The sequence below is a fragment of the Lepidochelys kempii genome, chromosome 4, assembly GCF_965140265.1.
Source record: "Lepidochelys kempii isolate rLepKem1 chromosome 4, rLepKem1.hap2, whole genome shotgun sequence".
Taxonomy (NCBI): domain Eukaryota; kingdom Metazoa; phylum Chordata; order Testudines; family Cheloniidae; genus Lepidochelys; species Lepidochelys kempii.
Window position 1 is genome coordinate 897,400 of NC_133259.1, and position 21,787 is coordinate 919,186.

The following is a 21,787-nucleotide window of genomic DNA, read 5'->3' on the forward strand; positions in this document are numbered from 1 at the left end:
TAGTCTGGGAAATGGTGAAATCTTTGTAAGGTCTGGTAGGCTTTAAAAACTCTTGCAAGTTTAGATCAAGCTAAAAGAATTCACAGTGGCCCTAACATCCAAACCTGCCTTAGATCTACAGTAGTCACCATTACAGAGTAAACATTTACCAACTATAACCACGCAATGTTCTAGTCTATTCTGAAGCATAGGGAAACCCCCACAGTACTGGGACTGAGACTTCTGTCTGGCCAACCTCCGCAGCACAAATTCTACTGACAAAGTCTATTGTGCATATTCATCTCCAACATTATAAGCCTTAGGCTGAACTGACTCTTCCCTGCCACAAATTCTACACACGTATGAAAAAACTTTTCAATTTTTAACTTAAGAACCAATGAACCCATTTTTTCAGACTTTGTTTGTTCTATAGATCTCAGAGCAATACACAGAACAAATCAAGCTTGAATAAAGTCAGTTCAGCTATTGAGCTGGTTCACACAACATTTTTGATTGGAACACACAGTGTGAGAAGTGTTTGTATGTATGTGTAACACATATACCCAAACCAGACAACATACAAGGCCGAACCAATTTTGCTCAATTTTTCTATGACACCTTGTGTCTGACACCAACAGTGCAATATTTCAACCACACTTATGTTTGCCAAAGCTACGATAAGCTGAGGGTGTATGGGAGAAGGTGAGATAGAGGGGCAGTGGTAATGCAAGGGGAAATTTTCTTTACCTGTTAATGTTCTTTTTTTGAGATCTTCTGTATCAGTCCAGACACTTGGGGGTTATAGTTTCTCCAATCAACAGACAGAGACAGAAAAAATGGTCACTTACCTTACAGTAACTGTTGTTCTTAGAGATGTGTTGTGTACCTACACATTCACTGTAGGTGTATGTGTGCCCAGGGCACTCGAGTCAGAGACTTTTGCCAGCAGTATGGGTGTTCTCCTCTTGCTCCCAGGTGAAGGCATACGAGAGGCATTTCCACCATCTCCCTCTCCGCTCCGTAACACCACTGTGAGCAATGACCGAACCACCAGGAAAGGTGGGAGGGTCGTGGAATGTGTATGTGCACAACAGGTCTTGAAGAACAGTTGTTACAAGGTAAGTAACTGTTTCTTTCTTCCTTCGATTGACTGTGCTCCCATACATTCCAATGTAGGTGACTCATCAGCAGTTCCTTTTCAGGTGGAGGGACTTGGATCACCCAAATGGAGACTGTAGCACTGACTTGCCAAAGCTGGCATCATAGAGAGAGCTTGTGCAATGGCATAATGAGTAGAAGAGGAACAGACAACCATGTTGCTGCCTGGCATATATCAGCTATTGGAACATTGCCCAGGAAAGCTGAGCTCTGGTGGAGTGAGCTGTTATTCTCGACGGAGGAGAGACTTTAGTAAGCTGGTAGCAGAGTCTGATATAGTCAGAAATCCTGTGAAAGATTCTCTGAGACAAGCCTAGACAAGCGATGAAGATGATAACACTCATCTAATGCTGCTGCCTGCACTGGCCAATTGTCCAGGAAAGGGAAAATTGGAATGTCCAAACAACTAATGTGTCGGCTGTTACCACTGAACCATGTGCATGGTATCTGTTTTTTCAGAAAACAACTTAGACCCTGTGATGGGGTGGGACTCACCACGCTAACGCCTCCTGCTGGTTGTCTTGCGGATCAGTTCCACAGGTCGGTACGCTGACTGTTGGTGATCTCTCACCCACCATCACTTCTGCTCCTGGACCCGTGTCGCTCCAAGGATCATGGCATTCTCTTCAGAACACAGCCCTCTGGCTGTGTCACACTCTGTACTCCCCTTTTCCGGGGGGTGCTGGAGGACTTACTAGATGCATTTCTGGGAGAAGACCTAGATTTAGAGGTCTTGTGAGATAATGAACATTTAGAACTCTTTGACCCAGACAGAAATGGGGAAGCATGATGTTTGCTTCCAGACTTATCTTTGGATTCAGAAGAAGCTGGAGCACTCTGAGTCAATCCAGAGGCCCCAGGATCACAACTGGGAGATGGCTCAGACACAGGTCACATTGCCTTCTTTCGTGAGGTGAACCTGCAAGCAACAGTCTCTCTCTGCTTCTTAGTTCAGGTGGGAAAGGAGGTACAAATAAAGCATTTGACCCCCACATGCCCCTCATTCAAACAAATCAGACAACTCTTGTGCCCATCTGTGAAAGGGATAATGGCCCTGCAAGTGGCACACTATCTAAAACCTGGAGATTTTGTCATAGTAAATCCTCCAGGTACTAATAGAACTATATCTACATAACTATACTACACTATTCAGTACTTTAATATATGCTACACACTAAAATACACTTACAGTATAACTATAACAACTATGGACAAAGTTTTCTAAAGCTTGCTGACCAAAGCTAAGGCTTTAGGGAGCTCCAACTCTTGCCACAGGCAGCGAGAAGGACCTGACAGGAGGGCAGCGGGACGCCCCTTTTATGTCCTTGCCTGAGAGCACAAGGAGAGCAGGGGCAGATGTGTCGTGTAGTGATACTGCTGGCAAAAATCTCCAACTTGACTGCATTGGGAGCATACACGTATAATGCAATGTATATGTGCACCGTCATTTAAAGGATAACACTGAGACTTTTGAGGATGCCATACACTCAGCTACCAAGGTCTGTCATCGCTCAGCCTTCAGTTGAATACTTCGAAAGCAGTATTAAAGAAAAATTTAGACTGATGCTATTCAAAAACCATTAAATAACTGTACTAACTGTAGCAATTGGACCATATCAGGGACTCTGCATTGACATTCTCAGGCATGAGACAGGAACCAGCATTTTATAGGAACTGGTATAGAAGAGCTCAAAAAAGAAAACAGATAAGGAAGCCTTCCCCTTCTCTTTTCTACGGCAGTGAAGATGCTTCAGACCTCCACAGTGAAGTTAATCATTTTATTACAGGTGTGATCATCATTAGACAACTGCCTGCAACACCTTTTGACAAAGGGCACATCTGCAAGCTTATTCCATAAGTTTGACAAAGATGTGTGAAGTAACGTTGCAAATCCTTCTTGTCAGATAGGATGAACTTTACAGGTGTACTTTCTTTCCTGCTGTATAGCCTCTCTGATGCATCCAGAGATAGCAGATCTGAATAGCAATTGACTTTTAAACCCTGGTTCATGATGAAAAGCTCTGAGTCTGCCTGAACTCTGTTGTCCCATCCACACAAATCTGCAGGGCTCGAGCAATGTAGCCATCTCAGGATTGGGACCAAACGTAGGTAGGGCAAATTCTCTGTTTAGGTGAAAGACAGACAATGTCTTGGGCCTGAGTTCTGGCCAAGTCTTTAGCATGACTTTGTCCAAGAAAAATTATATACAGCTGTTTGCAGGAAAGGGATTATGCTCCCTTATCTTCTTGCTGAACATAATGCTATTACTAACAGGATTTAAGGATAGTAGTCACAGAGAAATGCTTCTCAGATGATCCAAAGGGAGAGCCATGGAAACACTTAACACCAGATTCAAGCCCCATGCAGGCTTCGGATAATGAACTACCACTCTCAGTTTATCCACTGCCCTCAGAAATCTGGAAACTTTGGGGTGATAGCCAACTGAGACTACACCAACTGAGCCTCTGAACACTGTGACTATCATGGCCTGAACTCGAATGTACCTGACGCTCAAGCTCAAAGTTACACAAGCTTGCAAGATATCCAGGATGACTGGCACTGTGGCCTCAATTGAGATTGCAAACTGTGCTGGGCCATCATGAACTACTGGACAATATCCCTGGGTACAGAATTAACAAGAGCTGGAGAGAGGGTGGGGACACAGACATCACCATTTCCAGGTACCACTGCCTTCTTAGATCATAGAATATCAGGGTTGGAAGGGACCTCAGGAGGTCATCTAGTCCAACCCCCTGCTCAAAGCAGGACCAATCTCCAATTTTTGCCCCAGATCCCAAAATGGCCCCCCTCAAGGATTAAACTCACAACCCTGGGTTTAGCAGGCCAATGCTCAAAGCACTGAGCTATCCCCCCTCCAGCATACTGGAGCTACAAAAAGCTCCCCTAGATCTGGCAAATTTCTGTAGTACCCTGACTATCACGGATGGGAGAAGGGGTTAAATATACAATAAATCCAAGGTCCAGAGTATTTCCAGGTTTCAGAGTAGCAGCCGTATTAGTCTGTATTTGCAAAAGAAAAGGAATACTTGTGGCACCTTAGAGACTAACAAATTTATTTGAGCATAAGCTTTCGTGAGCTACAGCTCACTTCATCGGATGCATTCAGTGGAAAATACAGTGGGGAGATTTATATACAGAGAGAACATGAAACAATGGGTGTAACCATACACACTGTAACCAGAGTGATCACTTAAGGTGAGCTATTACCAGCAGGAGAACGGGGGGGGGGGGGGGACCTTTTGTAGTGATAATCAAAGTGAGCCATTTCCAGCAGTTGACAAGAATGTCTGAGGAACAGTGGGGGGTGGTGCGGTTTCCAGGATATCTGTTCGATTTGCTCCTGTTTCCATGAATCTAAGACACTTCTGGTGAGACTCAAGGATTGGCATATCCTGGAGATGGTTCAGTTTGAACAACAGGCATTAGTGACTCCATCCTGAATCCCGAGGAAGGAGGTGACTCTTTTCAAGTCCAAAACTGGACAAAGACTCCTCCACTATTTTAGAGACAATTAAGTAGATCCTTGTGTCCCCCTCTTCTCCCCAGACCAGCTGATTGGCCTGTATCTGTAACTGACATTGCTATAGGGCAACAGAACGACAAAGTCCCTTGATCATCTCACTTTGCCCTTAACTAGGCATACTGGTCTATTATCATGTCCATGACCCATGGTGGGACCCATATGTGGAAGAAATCCCTCAGCCTTCCTGTGACATTGGGACTCTGCGCTCAGGCCCTTGTACCGTCAGACAAACGATTTAAAGCCTGAAAGGGATCCCTGCAGTCTGTTATCTCTTCTTTGGTAACATAAAAAGCTAATCCTTTTGTTAGTCTGCCTTTTTTATTGGACTAGCTAGTAGGTCCTCGTCTCCCTGGATACGTGCCTACTGATCTGAAATTCTGGGGACCTGCTGGGAATCTCTTGGACCTCAATTCTCTGAAGACGCTAAGAGCTAGTGGATCTTCTCCAACTTCTTCCTGAAAAAAGTCTGCCTTGAAAAAGGGTATGGCTTCTAGCCTGGTGTTGGAGGTAGAATATGCTACCCACTGTTTTAGCTGCAGGGGTCTCTGGCCCTCTGCTAAGGCTCCCATTGATAGGATTATATCCTGTATGGTGTAATACATGGACAACATATTCGAGTGCATAACTGGGAGAGTGTTGGCCTGCTCAGAGCTCTCATTTCTGGCCTCTGGAAACCTTCCAAGCTTCAGTAGGCACCTCACTGCCCCATGGGAGGTGCATGTCGCATGTACTGAAGCTATAGTAACTATGAAGGACCTTGTCAGGCATACCTCATTTGTCAAGAAGATCTTTGAGAGCTACTTCTCTTTCCACCTCTGACATGGCAGCACCCATCCCTCAGGCTCTAAAGGAGCACCTCCATGTCTGACACCCGGAGGTCAAAGAGCCTTGTTGGGCTGGTTTTCTGTCTAGGGTGCCCTAGTCTCTACTCCAACATAGAGGTAGAGCCCTGTAAGAGGAGGATAAAAGTTCCCTGGCCCCAGCAAATACCTCCCAAGTACATGCCAACCTCTAACAATGTTGGCTGGTCCCAGTGGCGTACCCAGGTGGAGAAAACAGGGGGAGTGGAGATAAAAAAAGGCACCACCCGCTTGTACTCACTCGGTGGCGCTCCGGGTCTTTGGTGGCACTTTGGCGTCAGCTCCTTCACTTGGACCCCCTGCCGCCAAAATGCCACCGAAGACCCGGAGCGAGTGAAGGACCCGACGCGGAAGACCCGAAGTGCGGTCAGATGAATACAAGCGGGTGCCGCTGAAGACCCGGAGCACCGCCTGACCCGCCGTGCGAGTAAAAATTAAAAAGGCCCCACTTCTGCTCGGTGGGAGAGCAGCCGCTGCCCCGCTCCCCCCAGCTACGCTACTGGCTGGTCCCCTCTGTAAGGGGTTCAGCCTTCTCTTAAGATTGGGGAAGCCTATTTCTCACTGCTCGACCTCCTCCTCAGCTAGGCCTTGCAGACTTGAGTGGTGTCTGACTGGACTGACATCTTGAGTGGTATTCTGTGACCAGGACTCAGCTATTTCTTCTCTGCAATGGAATGGATGGGGGCTGCACTCTTCCTGTTGTCTCTGTCCTGGCTTGCTCTTTAAAGACCAGAAGGCAGAGCCCCAAATCTTCGTGAAGTCCGGACTGAACAGCAGGGGAGCCCTACGAGGAGGAATAGGAGGAGGCAGCTGGAGGTGTGGTCCTGTTCCAAGTGACAGCTGTAGAGGTTTCTCTTCTTCAGCGTCTCCGCCCACGTGGAGCCAAGCTGGGCACAGTCAGTTGGGGGCATGGAGAGGGAAGAGCACATTGCTTTCTTTCCTTAGCTCATCCCTTTCACTTCTCAGGGGTAACCCAGAATGGTGGCTGCTCTTTGTCCTTAATCTCCTACCTGCCCCTGTGGGAGCTGGAATTCTGATCTGACGAGGTTTGGTGAGCATCTGCAGGCAGAGCTACACACCAGCAAGATGCTCCCATCCCGCATTTTCTATGAGGACTAAAGTGTTGTTAAGAACAGCTGGAGCAGCTTCTCCTCTCTGCCCCCAGTCTGCTTGGCAATGGTGTGTGTGTGGGAAGCTGATTCCCGGGGCTGCAGCTGCCTGTACACTCCCTGCTCCATGGTGGAGAGCAAATCTTCTGCAGGAAGAAGACTGGTGCTAGACCTGCTCATCAGCTGGCATGGGTATGGTGGAAGGTGCTCAAGGTCCAAGAAAGTTCAATTTGCAGCTCAAACCAAGACATGACTATGAAAGCTACAGGGGGCTTTCCTAGGACCAGTGTCCCTCCTCAAGGCAAGTGCTGCACCTGCCCAAGGAAGGGGCAGAGTTTGGTCTGTCCCTGTTTTCTACTCCTTTTCTTTATCCTGGGAGCTGCAGATACTGGGGTCCAAGGAGCAGTCACCCTGTTGTGGGGCTCCTGAATCCCTTCCTGCCCTAAAGAGTTGGTGTGGCGCCTCCTACCTCTTCGGGGCTTTCTGAGGGGACACTTGGCCCTGTTCACCCCTCTCAAGCCCAAGCTGCCCTGGCACTTCATGCAGGAGGAGGGTCTGGCAATGCTAGCAGAATTGGAGCCCAGCCCTGGACTGGGGCCTCATTCTCTTGCTAGGGTCTGGATATGCTAGCAAAGGGGTGGGGGTTTCCCTGTTACACATGGGCAAGCCCATCGAGAAAAAATTGGGGCCCCTGTTCATCATGTTTTCTGGGACCCCTCCCCTCCAATTTCACTCCCATTTCACCCTTGTTAAAGACATTTTAGGGCCCCCTTGAGCTTGGGGCCCCAGTATAATTGTCTCCTCTTCTCCCCTTCTCATCAGCCCTGCATGAGGGGCTAAGGCTCACTGGCTTTCAGTGCCTCATATGTGCTGCTATGGCAGCCACAGACCAAAGTGTGCCATGCGGCTTCCTTTAGATCTCAAGGACCTACTTCTCTCTCTCCTCTGGCGGCCTGCTAGGGGGACACAGTGTGCTCAATCTACTAATGGCTAAGGGATATCTGGACCCTTATATGTGACATTCTCAAAAGCATGTGTGCTTTGTCTCCATCAGATGGCTGGGAGGAACTATAATTCCAAATGTCTGGATTGGTGGAGAACACTGAAAAGAGAAATTCTATTTAAACCATAATTATGGTACGTACCATGTGCCAGATCTGACTTTTGTGGCTGTTCTTTTATCTAAAACAAATTATGTACGGTAACCACACTTACAGGCACTGGCATTAATGAATACTTGCTCACGGACGCTTTGCATTCCACAGTTAATGGAAGAAACAGTGGTTAGGTAGGGAAAACACCGTATAATGATCACATTATTGAGTGTGTGCCTGAACTCTCATGTGCACAAGTGCCCAAGCATGGGAGAGTGGGGTCATTCCACAGGAACAAGGAAAAACAACATTTCTGAACATTTAAATGAAACCAGTGACAGAACCAAGATCACAGAATCATTGAAATGTGGTGCTGGAAGGGACCTTGAGAAGTCATCCAGTCCAGCCCCGTGAGCTGAGGCAGAACCCAGTATTCCTACACTATCCCTGACAGGTGTTTGTCCAACCTGTTCTTAAAAATCTCTAATGATGGGGATTCTACAACCTCTCTTGGGAGCTTATTCCAGAGCTTCATTATCCTTATAGTTAGAAAAATTTCCTAATATCTAACCTAAATCTCTCTCGCTGCAGATTAAGCCCATTACTTCTTGTTCTACCTTCAGTGAACATAGAGAACTACTGATCACAGTCCTCTTTATAACAGCCATTAACACATTTAAAGATTCTTTTCTCAAGACAGCCTCCCCTTCCCTTTTTTTTTTTTTTTAAACTTTTCCTCCTAGGTCAGGTTTTCTAAACCTTTGGTCGTTGTTGCTGCTCTCCTCTGGATTCTCTCCAACTGGTCCACATCTTTCCTGAAGTGTGGTGCCCAGAATAGGACACAGTACTCCAGCTGAGGCCTGAACAGTGCTGAGCAGAGTGGGACAATTACTTCCCGTGCACCAGATTGTTGACTCGTATTCAGTTTGAAGATCACAGATCCTTTTTAGGAATACCACCACCTAGCCAGTTATTCCCCATTTTCTAGTTGTGCCTTTCATTTTTTCTTCCTACATGAAGTACTGCAAAGAACTTATCTTTATTGAATTTCATCTTACTGAATTCAGACGAATTAGCCAATTGTTAGTGTCATTTTGAATTATAATCCTATTCTCCAAAATGCTCAAAACCCAGCTTCATGTCATCTGCAGATTTTGTAAGCATACTCTCTACTCCACTAGCCAAGTCATTAATGAAAATATTGAATAATACCAGACCCAGGACTGATCCCTGCAGGACTCCACTATATACATCCTCCCAGTTGGAAAGCAAACAATTGATAACTACTCTTTGAATACGGTCATTCAACCAGTTTTGCACCAACTTTATAGTAACTTCATCTAAATCGCATTTCCCTAATTTACTTATAAAAATTTCAAATGGTCTGAGTCAAAAGCCTTACTAAAATCAAGATACATATCCCATCTATTGCTTCCTCCCATCTACTAGGCCGGTTACCCTGTCAAAGAAGGAAATTAGGTTGTTTTGGCAAGATTTGTTCTTGACAAATCCATGCTGGCTATTTCTTATAATCCAATTATCCTCTAGGTGTTCACAAATGTTCCATGACAGGTTTCAGAGTAGCAGCCGTGTTAGTCTGTATCCGTAAAAAGAAAAGGAGTACTTGGGGCACCTTAGAGACGAACAAATTTATTAGAGCTTGCTGTAGCTCACGAAAGCTTATGTTCTAATAAATTTGTTCGTCTCTAAGGTGCCCCAAGTACTCCTTTTCTTTTTACAAATGTTCCAGTATTTTTCTAGGTATCAAAGTAAGACTGACTGATTTATAATTCCTCAGCTCCTCTTTGTTCCCCTTTTTGAAGATGGGTAAAAAATAGAACCTTTCTCCAGCCCTCTGAGACTTCTTTCATCCTCCAAGAGCTCTCACAGATAATTGCTAATGGTTCCAAGGTTGCTTCAGCTAGTCCCTTAAGTACCCTAGAATGAATTTCATCAGGCCTTGTAGAGTTGAATATATTTAACCTATCTAAATATTCTTTAACCTGTTCTTTCCCCATTTTTGGCTGCTGTTTCTTCCCCCTTTTTGTTAATTTTAATTGTGTTGACGATCTGGTCACCATTAACCTTTTTAGTGAACCCTGAGGCAAAACAGGCATTAAACACCTCAGCCTTCTTGATGTCATCAATTATTAGTTCTCCTTCTCCACTAAGTAGAGGACCTACACTTTCCTTTATCTTTCTCTTGCTCCTAATGTATTTAACAAACTTCTTATTGCCTTTTATGTCCCTTGCCAGGTGTAACTCATTTTTTGCCTTAGCCTTTCTGATTTTGTCCCTACATGCTTATGCTATTCTTTTGTATTCCTCCTTAGCAATCTGTCCATTTTTCCACTTTTTGTAGGATTCCCTTTTGATTTTTAGGTCATTGCACCTTCTCCTAGCAGAGAAGATCTTGCTCAGTAATACTTTCCATCCTACAAGTATCACCTAGACAAACCTACCTTCACAGTTTCCAAATCTCCTGCTTTGGACGCTTCTAACAGTCGATAATCCACATCAGAAGTGCGTACAGGTGTACTTTCTACAGAAAAGAAAAGAAACTTTGATAATTACATAGCCCTACACCAAAATACGGACAAACTCAGCCTCACGCATTTTCTAAATTGACCAAAGAGACTACAGGCGCAATTTTTTTAAAGTGCTTAAGCAATTTAGCACAGCTTAAGTCCCATTTTCAAAAATCACTTAGGCAATAAGGTGCAGAGCTGCTGACTTTAGAGACTGGAATAGGATTGTACAGTTTTTTACTCCTGGTAGTATTGGAGAGCCAACACAGCAAAGGGAGAGGGAGCCGGACTCTAGAATCTGGTTTTGGGCAATTATTGTCCAGGGTGCACTCTGATTGGCCAGGTGGGATTTCTTGATGATGTAACAATTGTACACAGTTATATTAACTTAGAAGGAATAATGGGCCAGAGGTGTTAATGTAACTAAGTTACTGCCTAATATTAAACAGTTTTAAACAAGGTCTGGGGTTTGGTGTACAGAGACCTCAGCCTGCTTAGCACCATGGCAAATATACTATTAAAAACCTTTTTAACCTTTTATTAAAGATCTAGAAAAGAAGGAGAAACAGTTAAAACCTTTGAAATGTACAGTATTAAATAGGGCTCTCGTTTTAACATTTTTTGTTTTCTATATCTTTAGTTGGAGAGAGTTTTAGAAAGAAAAAACTCCTTGTTTGACAGTCTCTTAGATGGTATTAAAGATGGTAATAACTGTTCATTTTTAGAAAAAAGAGAAGATGTTAGTTGACATGGGCTCTAACTGTTTTTATTGCTGCTGCTGTTAAAGTTCTTTCATCCCAGGTGGTATCTGGGTTGTAAACTGGCTCCCTCTCTCTCCCCCTGGCCTGGTCTGGTCAGGACATTTCTGAAGATCAGGATAAGGAAGGCCCGGGGTCCCAAGAAATAGAGGAAGTGGCAGCCATGATAGTGAAGCTTGCTTCAGTAGCCTTTGTCTGTTCTTTCAAGTGTGCTTTTTAAAAACTCTTTTGTACTTTCCCCACAAAATTTCGTTCTTTTAAGGACCCAAAAAGTGAGGGGTAGCAAAACACATTTTTTTGAATTATACTGACTTAGATATTTTGTTTAGACTAACAGAGTTATTTTGCATTCCTTTTGTACTGTGCCCTTCAACATTTGCTATTTTTGGTTATCGTAACATTTTATGAATTGTTACATACTTTTTACAGTTAAGCTCACAATCTGGGTAAATTTGTAGGCTCAAGTGTCACAACATCACCAACTACCAAATTGAAAAACAAAATCTCTCTGCCTCTATTTACAGAGTTGGTTTAAGAAAAGTGAATGGGAATGGGGAGGCAATAAAAAAGATGCATTTTAAATATATCTTTCCTCCTTTTTAATGGATAGTTAAAAATTACAGGCATTAGCTCCAAACCCAGCCATAAACTGTACCCCTCCCTCACCCATCTTGACCAGATGTTGCTTCCTCTTCTTCCAACTGAGAGCTGTACAGGACTGAGGCACCTGAGTGAGAAAGACAGTCAGTTGGGAAGAGAGGAAGAGGCTGGGTGGAAAGGAGTGGGAGCTCAGCTGACCCTGGAAAGTTTATTGTCCTCTGATCACTTTTGCCTGCTGAATTGGAAACTCTTCAGTATTTCAAGCTTTACAACAAAATATGAGTCGAAAGTGGCATCTGTGCCACAAACATTTCTGATAACTATACTCTTTTCTCCTATCGTTTTACTGGAGACTGTTTTTCAGAGTGGGAGGACACATTACTTAACCCCCCTTCAGTTTAAGGAGCTGAGGAATAATTATTTCTGTAATGTAGCCTAACTGGTGATTCTGAGACTATTTCCTACTTCAGGTCAAAAGGGACAGAGCACTTGGGGATGGGGTCTCTTATAGGCCCTGAAACCACAGGCACACTGCCCCAGGGCCCACTATTTCCAGACGGTTCAGAGCTTGCAGTGCCAAGGAGTATGCCCACAAGAAAGCGGGTCTGCAGAGGTAATTCTTGAAGGACAAAAAGAAAGCTTTAAAAATGTATATAAAACTTTAACTATCATTAAAAAAATTAACCCAACAGACCATACAAGCACCTTCTGCAAGTACACAAACAGAGTGATCTGGTGTCATTAAAACGTCCACAATTCTCACTCTGCTATTTCTAACCAGTTAGTGAAATCAACTGTTTGCAGAAGCGCACAACTAGTACAAATGGACATCTGAATTCCCAGCTAGCTGTGCATGTAAATTGATTTGCCAGTTCAATCTGAGGTTGTATTTCTCATTTGTATACCCTGTTTTCTCTTCCTGACACATCCTGTGATGACATAGCCGGCAGAAGGTTGCAAAGCACACAGGCAGTAGATATCCTGCCTGTGTGGGGGGGAGGGATAGCTCAGTGGTTTGAGCGTTGGCCTGCTAAACCCAGGGTTGTGAGTTCAATCCTTGAGCGGGCCATTTAGGGATCTGGGGCAAAAATTGGGGATTGGTCCTGCTTTGAGCAGGGGTTGGACTTGATGACCTCCTGAGGTCCCTTCCAACCTTGATATTCTATGATTCTATGATCCTAGCTGCTGTTCTTGGACCCTGCCACAAAGGTAAATTAATCTGCCTCCCCTCTGTCTCTATGAGAGAGAGAGAGAGAGTGTGTGTGGCAGGGGGTAGAGGAGAAAGGAGAGAGAAATGGACAGCGCTAGCTACGGGGGAAGGTAAAAGGCAGAACCTAGGAACCCACTTGCAAAGGTGGGGAAATGCTCACTAAGAGCAAGGGCAGAGGAAACTCAGGAATGGGATCAGCACCTCTGGTATGTCCAGAAAGGCTAAGTCTTTCTTTTGAGCCTACCCAGGAAGCTAGCACCACTGGCAGCTGCCAGCATGGACATTAGTAAATGATGTGCCAAAAGCTGCTGGAAGGGGATGCAGTAGGCTCCCTGCTAGTATCAGCAGCCCTGGGCAGACCACGGCATGAACCAAATTCATTTTTAGAAGGTTCAGATTCTAGCCCTCTCCCTCCAGTCATGATCTTAGTAAGAGTCTATTACCCCATTTCCCTTCCTCTCCCCAACAGCTGCTGGAGTTCACCTGACCACAGCCTCCTCAAAGCTTTGAAGTAGGGAGGCTGCACTGGAGAGTACCTTACTGCTTTGATAGGGTCACAGAACGCCACCTGGGACTTGGCTCTTCAGTTGTTGTTTCCTTATCTGCTCTCTGGCCTTCTGCCCTCTAACACCACAATATGGCCCAGGAACTGACTTCAAGCGGGAAATGAAGGTAGGATCACAAAAATCAGAAATACAATCTAATTAAATTTGGAAATGGAAATTAAAAACTCCACCAGATTGAGATTTGATTAAGGAAAGGCTTTGAATATTTGAGAAGCTGACTGAGCAAAGAAACAAAGGTACTTACGCTTTAAGAGAAGATAAACAAACAGCATTTTTTTTTTTTTAACAGGAGTTTAGAAAACTTTCTTATCAGCCCATTTTATGAACCTTCATACATTAGAAATTTGCATTTCATGGTCATAATCAAAATCTCAATACCAGTTTGAGTAAAGACAGACCTCCCACCCATGAGGTCATCAGAAAGCTGTTTGAACGGTTGTGATCTCATAGCTGTGAAATATCCCTGCTTGTAAAACATGTGGGGGGGGGGGGGGGGGGAAATCAAGCATACTCCAAGATAATTTTAACCAATACTTCTCAGTAATGCAATAATGGAGCTAAATAAGAGTCTTTACATCAAGCTCAATTGAATATTTAAAAATATTTCTTCAAACGAATCCTATATAAAATAAATCTGCAGAGATATTTATAGGATTTTAATATATAAACAGGACTAAGACATCTGATTACCTGGAACACAGAACAAAACATGCTCAACAACCCTTTTTTGTTCTGAGGACAACACAAAGCCCTTGCGTGCATCACGTCAGCCTCAATCTTTGCGGGGGGTTTGCGTGTGTATATGGAGGAGGGAGATAGGTGGGAGTTTTGCCCAAGTGCAAAAATACTGCCTCCTGTGCTGAAAACCAGCGTTGCATGATGTCCGAAAAAATGGCTACTCACTTCTTGTAACTGTTGCTCTTCGAGATGTGTTTTTCACGTCCATTCCAATCAGGTGTGTGCGCGCGCGTGTGTACGTTGGCTGGAAGATTTTTCCCCTAGCAGCATCCGTTGGGCCGCCTGGACACTCCCTGGAGTCGTGCCTTCATGGCGCCTAATATTGAGCCCTGGGGACCCACCACCCCCTCAGTTCCTTCTTGCTGGCTGCTCCGGTAGGAGGCTGGGTATTGGAATGGACGTGAACACCAGATCTTGAAGAACAATAATTAAGGGAAGTGAGTAATTGCTTTTTCTTCTTCGAGTGCTTGTTCATGTCCATTCCAATCAGGTGACTCCCAAGCCAAATTTAGGAGCTGGGGTTGGAGCTATCCACGGATTGGAGTACTGCTCTTTCAAAGGCCGCATCGTCTCTGGCCTCCACACAGGTTTTGAAACCGGGGGACTGCGACATACCACGGTTCCGGGAACTGGAGTGGCGGGGGGGTTGGGGAGAACCCCCAACAAACTCTATACTAAGACACTAACAACGTTAATAACACTAACGAACTAACTATATACAACCAGATAAAGAACGAACTTGCTGAGCCAGAGTTCCAGCCCCCGTCACTGGTGGTAAGAAGGAATGGAGGGGGTGGTGGGTCGCCCAGGCCAACCCGACGGATGCTGCACGCGCACACACCTGACTGGAATGGACATGAACAAGCACTCAAAGAAGAAATTGAAGTTTTCACAGAAAAGACAAATAAGTGCTTACTTTTCAAAATGCTTAATTTTAAAGCTTTGCCTTACCTCTTCTTGAAATTAAATTCCGATAATCTCTTTAACAGTAAGGGAAACATGATTAATCACCCTCTCCACATTTATTCCCTAAATTTTTATTTCTCTTTCTCACTCTCTCTCTAATACACATACATAAAATCACACAGAGAGAGAGGATATACATATCTAATGTATACATAGGTACGTATCTCCTTTATGTACCCACACTTTACAAGCTTTGGTTTTTAAAATGGTACCCCCTTCATATTGAAGATTTTTTTTTTTTGCTAGAAAACAACAGGCCCATGGTATCATTTAAGTTTTCAATTTTCAAAGGAGACTAAGGGAAATAGGTGCCCAGTTCCTACTGGCTTTCACTGGCTCCTTTCAAATCCCGGCATACAAAAATCATTACCAAGTGTTGTTTAATTTGTACAAATAATAATAATAATAATAATAGTGTAATATATACAGGCATGCAAAAAGGCACATGCACAAAAAGATGGAAGTGCTTAATGAACTACCTGAAAACAGTGATACTCTTCACATATGTTTGCTGTTCTATAATTCATATAAACTTTATGATTTTATAATCACATCCAGTGAGTTGTTACTGGATAATCACAGCATCTGAAGTGGGAGTCGATTGCTTTTACAACTATTGATATATTTTTCTGCTCATGCCTTTTACCTCAAGACAGCAATAAGAAGAAATATTTAGTGTTTCTAAAGGCACTAGGAGTTTAAGCATCATTTAAATTACTCTGCTCCATATATTAAAACAAGTTTTTTCCTGTTGGATAATTTTTTATCATACAAACCAAAAATAATCTGTTTGCAATTGAGAAAAAACAATCTAACCTTTGTGCCCCTTCAGGAATTCCTCTGAATGGTTATTTTAATATGTTGATCTGTGCTCTTTTAACACTTCTGAACTCTTTAAAACTAACTTCCAAAGATAAAAAAAACACATCCTTTAGAATTATGTGCTGAATACCCCAAATGACTATAGATAAGATAAGCAGCGAGCATATTTATACAGTTAATGGGAACCATACTTTCATATCTGTAGAGAGGCTCTCTGGAGTGCTGGTTCATACTAGGTATGATACCCCAGCATGTACTCTGGTGACAACAGACACTGCTAATGTCTGGAGAGATCATCTGTAAGACAGTTAAATGGGGGTGGAGCTGGAGAGCGTATGACTCTCACATGCAAAATATACCTACACTTACTAAAGTATTCTTATTTTGAGTCTTCCCACCACCAATATTAAAAGCTTTAGAAAAATCCAAAATGTTAGAAATGGGACTCAAATATCTTTATAGGTAGGGTCCAGTTTCTAGTAGGTACTACATCCCGAGCAGAGGGCAGCAGTAGCTAGCAATCCACAGGTCTGTACTTTGGGACAGAGGAAATAAATAAGAGTAAAATGAGAAATATACTCTCTGCCATTCTTATTATCTTGTGTCAAGGTTCCTTTACTTTTGCCCTTGGTCTTTATTGCTGCCACCAACAAGCGTCTAACAAATATATAACAGGGAAAGAGCCCGCTTGGAAACGTCTTTCCCCCCAAAATCCTCCGCAAACCCTACACCCCCTTTCCTGGGGAAGGCTTGATAAAAAATCCTCACCAATTTGCATAGGTGAACACAGACCCAAACCCTTGGATCTTAAGAACAATGAAAGAGCAATCAGGTTCTTAAAAGAAGAATTTTAATGAAAGAAAAAGTGAAAGAATCACCTCTGTAAAATCAGGATGGTAAATACCTTACAGGGTAATCAGATTCAAAACAGAGAATCCCTCTAGGCAAAACCTTAAGTTACAAAAAGACACAAAAACAGGAATATACATTCCATTCAGCACAGCTTATTTTCTCAGCCATTTAAACAAAACAGAATCTAATGCATATCTAAACTAGCTTACTTACTAAGTTCTAAGACTCCATTCCTTTCCTGTTCCTGGCAAAAAACAACACACAGACAGAGAGAAACTTTGTTTCTCCCCCCCTCCAGCTTTGAAAGTATCCTGTCTCCATATTGGTCATTTTGGTCAGGTGCCAGTGAGGTTATCCTACCTTCTTAACCCTTTACAGGTGAAAGGGTTTTTCCTCTGGCCAGGAAGGCTTTTAAAGGTGTTTTCCCTTCCCTTTACATTTATGACACCTTGGGTTATTCAGGTCATTCAACAAATATTGATTTTTTGCAATGTAGCAGGTTACATTTAAATGTCTACTGGGCAGTGTTTTATTACATAAAATAACTGGAGAACTAGAGCAGATCTTTATAAAAGGTATCAAACACAAAGTAAACTGCAGACATTTGTGCGTGTGGTGCGGTAGCAGAGGGAAGACAAAACTTTATATAACACCGAAAGAATCAGTCTCAGAGAAATCACGTTTAAGTCATTACAACTGAGGGGAAAAAAAAGGGAGAAGGTTAAAATATGAAGTCTATTTCTACCCACCACTTAGAATTTGCTGCACTGCTTCATTTCCCATCTGTGCTGCTGTGAAACCTTGTAAGGAGATGATGGAGGGATCAGAGCCGTAATTCAGCAGGAGGCGACAGGTTTGCAAGTGACCTGCCAAAGCAGCCCTATGCAAAGCTGTTTGACCAAGTGTGTCCAGTGCATTCATCTGAAAAATCATTCAGCAATATAAAATTAAGTATCTTTATAATTGCAAGCCTCCACCCCGTCCCAAAACCTTAATATGAAAGAAGAGTAACAAGTAAAATTTCAGCACATGCTAATTTACTTATAAACCCTACTGCCTTGCCACATTATTAAGACAGAATAACGAAGGATCAATTAAAATATTCCTAATTAAAAAGTAATTAATTATTTCAGATTACATTTCTTAACTCCTTATATAATGCAATATATATATATTATATTATATAATATATTTTATTAATTTATGTTGCTCATAAAATGAAACAGGATTACCAGAAAAATCTGTACTTTAAAACTTTATTAAATATTTTGACAAAGTTCACTTGGATAAATTAAATCTTTTTGAAAAAAAGTCACCCTTTAACAAAAGTAACTGAATAAGCAAAACTCTAATACACAGTGGATGATTGGTTAATATATTTACATCTAACCTAAGAATTTCATGCAGGTTCAAGCTGCAAGAAAATTACCATCTGCCATCCTCAGAGGAGAAATAACTCAACATAATTTAATAACAATAATTCAAAAACCCATCTAAAGAGGTCAGATGGAGGAGAATTCTTCAGGGAGAAAAATGCAAGCCTGAAACCTAAATTCAGTTATCACGAATTCAGTCCATCTTGCTACTTGTTAATTCTTTTAATGAAACAGAAATCTAGAGCTTATAAGCAGGCAACAAGGAATTAGTAATGCAGGAGCTCAGCACAGAACGATGAATAGGCATCTTCAAGTGACCTAATAAAAAGTCTCATCTAATGGAAACCTACCTGTATGACAAGATCTCATATAATAATCTAATCTAAACATCTGGAGTTTATGCAGAACATTCACAGAGAAAGTAAGAGAATAATAGCCAAGATGCACTTTAAAAAGATTTTAAGTAGAACCTTTGTAGCTAATGGCTGTTCATGGCAAATGTAAATGCAGATATCCAACAGCTTTGGGGTTTTTTTGGTCAATTTAGGAAACACAAACTGTTCTATATTCTTTGGACATTGTCACAGATAACTTGCCATCACCCTCCAACTGTAAGGTTTCCATGCTGTGAGCTGCATGCATCACAGATGTACTTACTATACAGAACTCCCATCTGACTTTACCAAAATTCTTACCTTGGTAGAATAGAACAAAGTTTTTGCCTCAATTCCTGACTAAAAGCGTGCAGCGGAGGGCAATGAAAATGATGAGGGGGCTGGGGCACATGACTTATGAGGAGAGGCTGAGGGAAATGGGCTTATTTAGTCTGCAGAAGAGTGTGGGGGTAGGGGGGGATTTGATAGCAGCCTTCAACTACCTGAAGGGGGGTTCCAAAGAGCATGGAGCTCAGCTGTTCTCAGTGGTGGCAGATGACAGAACAAGGAGCAATGATCTCAAGTTGCAGTGGGGGAGGTCCAGGTTGGATATTAGGAAACACTATTTCACTGTGTTCCCTAGGGAGGTGTGTGGAATCTCCATCCTTTGAGGGTTTTAAGGCCCAGTTTGACAAAGCCCTGGCTGGGATGATTTAGTGGGGGGTTGGTCCAGCTTTGAGCAGGGGGTTGGACTAGATGACCTCCTGAGGTCTCTTCCAACCCTAATCTTCTATGATTCAATGAGCTACAGAAAGTGAATAGGAAGTTTGCACAACATCCACCTGCAAACAGGTTTGACTCACACCAGTGCTATTAAGTCCCTCCCTTTCATGCTCACTTACCAAAAAGACTTTTATAAAAGACTAGACAAACCATAAACACAAACCAGGCACTGAAGAATTAAAATCCAGTTTTATTCAACCGAAGTTTTATTTCTGACTTGGAACCCAAGATTACCATAACCATTGACAACAGGTACAACTCCTTTAAGGAGTTTATGGCTGCCCAGGGTTATAGATGGTAAGATTAGGATAAAATTAAACTATGTAGGCAATAATACTGCATTTTGACCAAGGGGATGAACTAGAGCAGAGGCCCTCCCTTTCTCTAATTTCAATACTTTGTGACTGACAGCACAGAATAACAGGATCATAGCAGCTAGATTGTATCCCTCAGCCTCAACACTGCACATGAAAATGATGCACACATGAAAGGGACAATGGCAAAGTCATCAGATCTACCACTGGAGTAACAGAAATGGAATGAAATTTAACAGTACCAAGTGTAAGGTCATGCACTTAAGGACTAGTAAGAATTTCTGCTATAAGCTAATGGCTCATCAGTTGGAAGCTACAGAGGAGGAGCAAGACCTGGGTATATTAGGTGATCACAGGAAAACTATGAGTCACCAATGGGATTCAGCTGCAAAAAAAGGCAAATGCAATCAAAGGATTTACCAGGTGAGGTTTTTCCAGTAGAAACAGGGAAGTATTAGTACCATTGTAGAAAACACTGGTGAAGACCTCAGATGGAATGCTGTGTACAGTGTTGGTCACCCATGTTCAAGAAAGATTAATTCTAACTGGAACAAGTGCAGACAAAGGCTACTAGGATAGGGGAATAGAAAGCTTATCTTACAAGAGGAGACACGGTAGCTTGTGTGTCTCGGGATTGGATAAGACCTTGTCTTGTTCCGCCTAGCAAAACAAAAGCTGAGAGTATGATTGCTCTCTGTATACACATCAGTGGGGTAAACACCAGGGAGAGAGAAGTGATGTTTCTGCAAAGGGACAATGTTGGCGTAAGAACAAATTGGTATAAACTGACCATTAATTAATTTAGACTGAAAAATTACAGCAGATTTCTATCTATCAGATGCATGAGTTTCTGGAATAGACATCCAATATGACTAGTGGGGGCAAGAAACCTAGCTGGTTTTAGGATGGAGACTGATAAGTTTATGAATGAAATTATGTGACCAGGTTGACTGTGACGGAAGACTATTAACAGAATCACAGATTCCAGGGCCAGAAGAGAACACTGTGATCATCCAGTCTGACCTCCTGTATAAGGCAGACCAGAGAACTTCCCCCAAATAATTCCTAGACCATATCTTTTAGAAAATCATCCAATCTTGACTTAAAAATTGCCACTGGTGGAGAATCCACTAAATCCTTTGTAAATTGTTCCAATGGTTAATTATTCTGTTAAAAATATATGATTTATTTGCAGTCTGTATATACCTAGCTTCAACTTCCAGCTACTGAATCATGTTCAGCCTTTCTGTGCTAGACTGAAGAGCCCATTATTAAATATTTGTTCCCAATGTAGGTACTTATAGACTGTAATCAAGTCACCTCTTAACCTTCTCTTTGTTAAGCTAAATAGATTGAGCTCCTTGATTCTAACACTATAAGTTATGTTGTCTAATCCTTTAATCGTTCAGGTGGCTCTTCTCTGAACACTCTCCAATTTATCAACATCCTTCTTGAATTGTGGGCACCAGAACTGGACACAGGATTCCAGCAGTGGCTGCACCAGTGTCAAATACACAGGTAAAATAGCCTCTCTACTCCAACTCGAGATTCCTGTTTATGCATCCTAAAATCGCATTAGCCCTTTTGGCCACAGCGTCACACTGGGAGCTCATGTTCATCTGATTAGCCGCCATGCCCTCCAAATATTTTCCAAGAGTCCCTGCTTCCCAGGATAGAGTCCCCCATCTTGTAAGTATAGCCTGCATTCTGTGTTTCTTGATGTATTAAAACATATGTTGTTTGCATGCGCCCAAATGATCCAGATTGTTCTCAGTCTGTACTCCTCATTATTTACCACTCCCCCAATTAGTGTCATCTATAAACTTTATCAATGATGATTTTGTTTTCTTACAGATCATTAATAAAAATAGCACCAGGCCAAAAACTGATCTCTGTGAGACCCTGTTGGAAACACAACCACTCAATGATTCCTTTGTTCACAATTGCATTTTGAGACCTATCTGTTAACCAATTTTTAAGCCATTTAATATGCGCCATGCTGTCACAGAGGAGGTCCCTTCCAGTCCTATATTCCTAACTGTTTTATGTTATATGGCATGCAGATCTTACCTTAGTTCTCAAATAACTAATTTTCCTCACAACCAATCCTTGCAGCAGACAAACATAAGCAATCTGAACAAGTACATGCTCACTTC

At 42.7% G+C, this 21,787-nt stretch overlaps 1 protein-coding gene across 2 annotated transcripts in view; it reads right to left on the reverse strand.

Annotated features, from left to right (window-relative positions):
- Positions 1 to 21,787, reverse strand: part of TNKS (tankyrase) — a 288,162-nt gene that overhangs the window by 46,924 nt on the left and 219,451 nt on the right. For both annotated transcript variants that reach the window (XM_073340169.1, XM_073340168.1), the window contains 2 exons: positions 17,534 to 17,705; positions 10,207 to 10,286 (listed from right to left, as the gene is read on the reverse strand). In XM_073340169.1, coding sequence (XP_073196270.1) covers positions 10,207 to 10,286; positions 17,534 to 17,705 — 252 coding nt within the window. The remainder of the gene's footprint in view (positions 1 to 10,206; positions 10,287 to 17,533; positions 17,706 to 21,787) is intronic.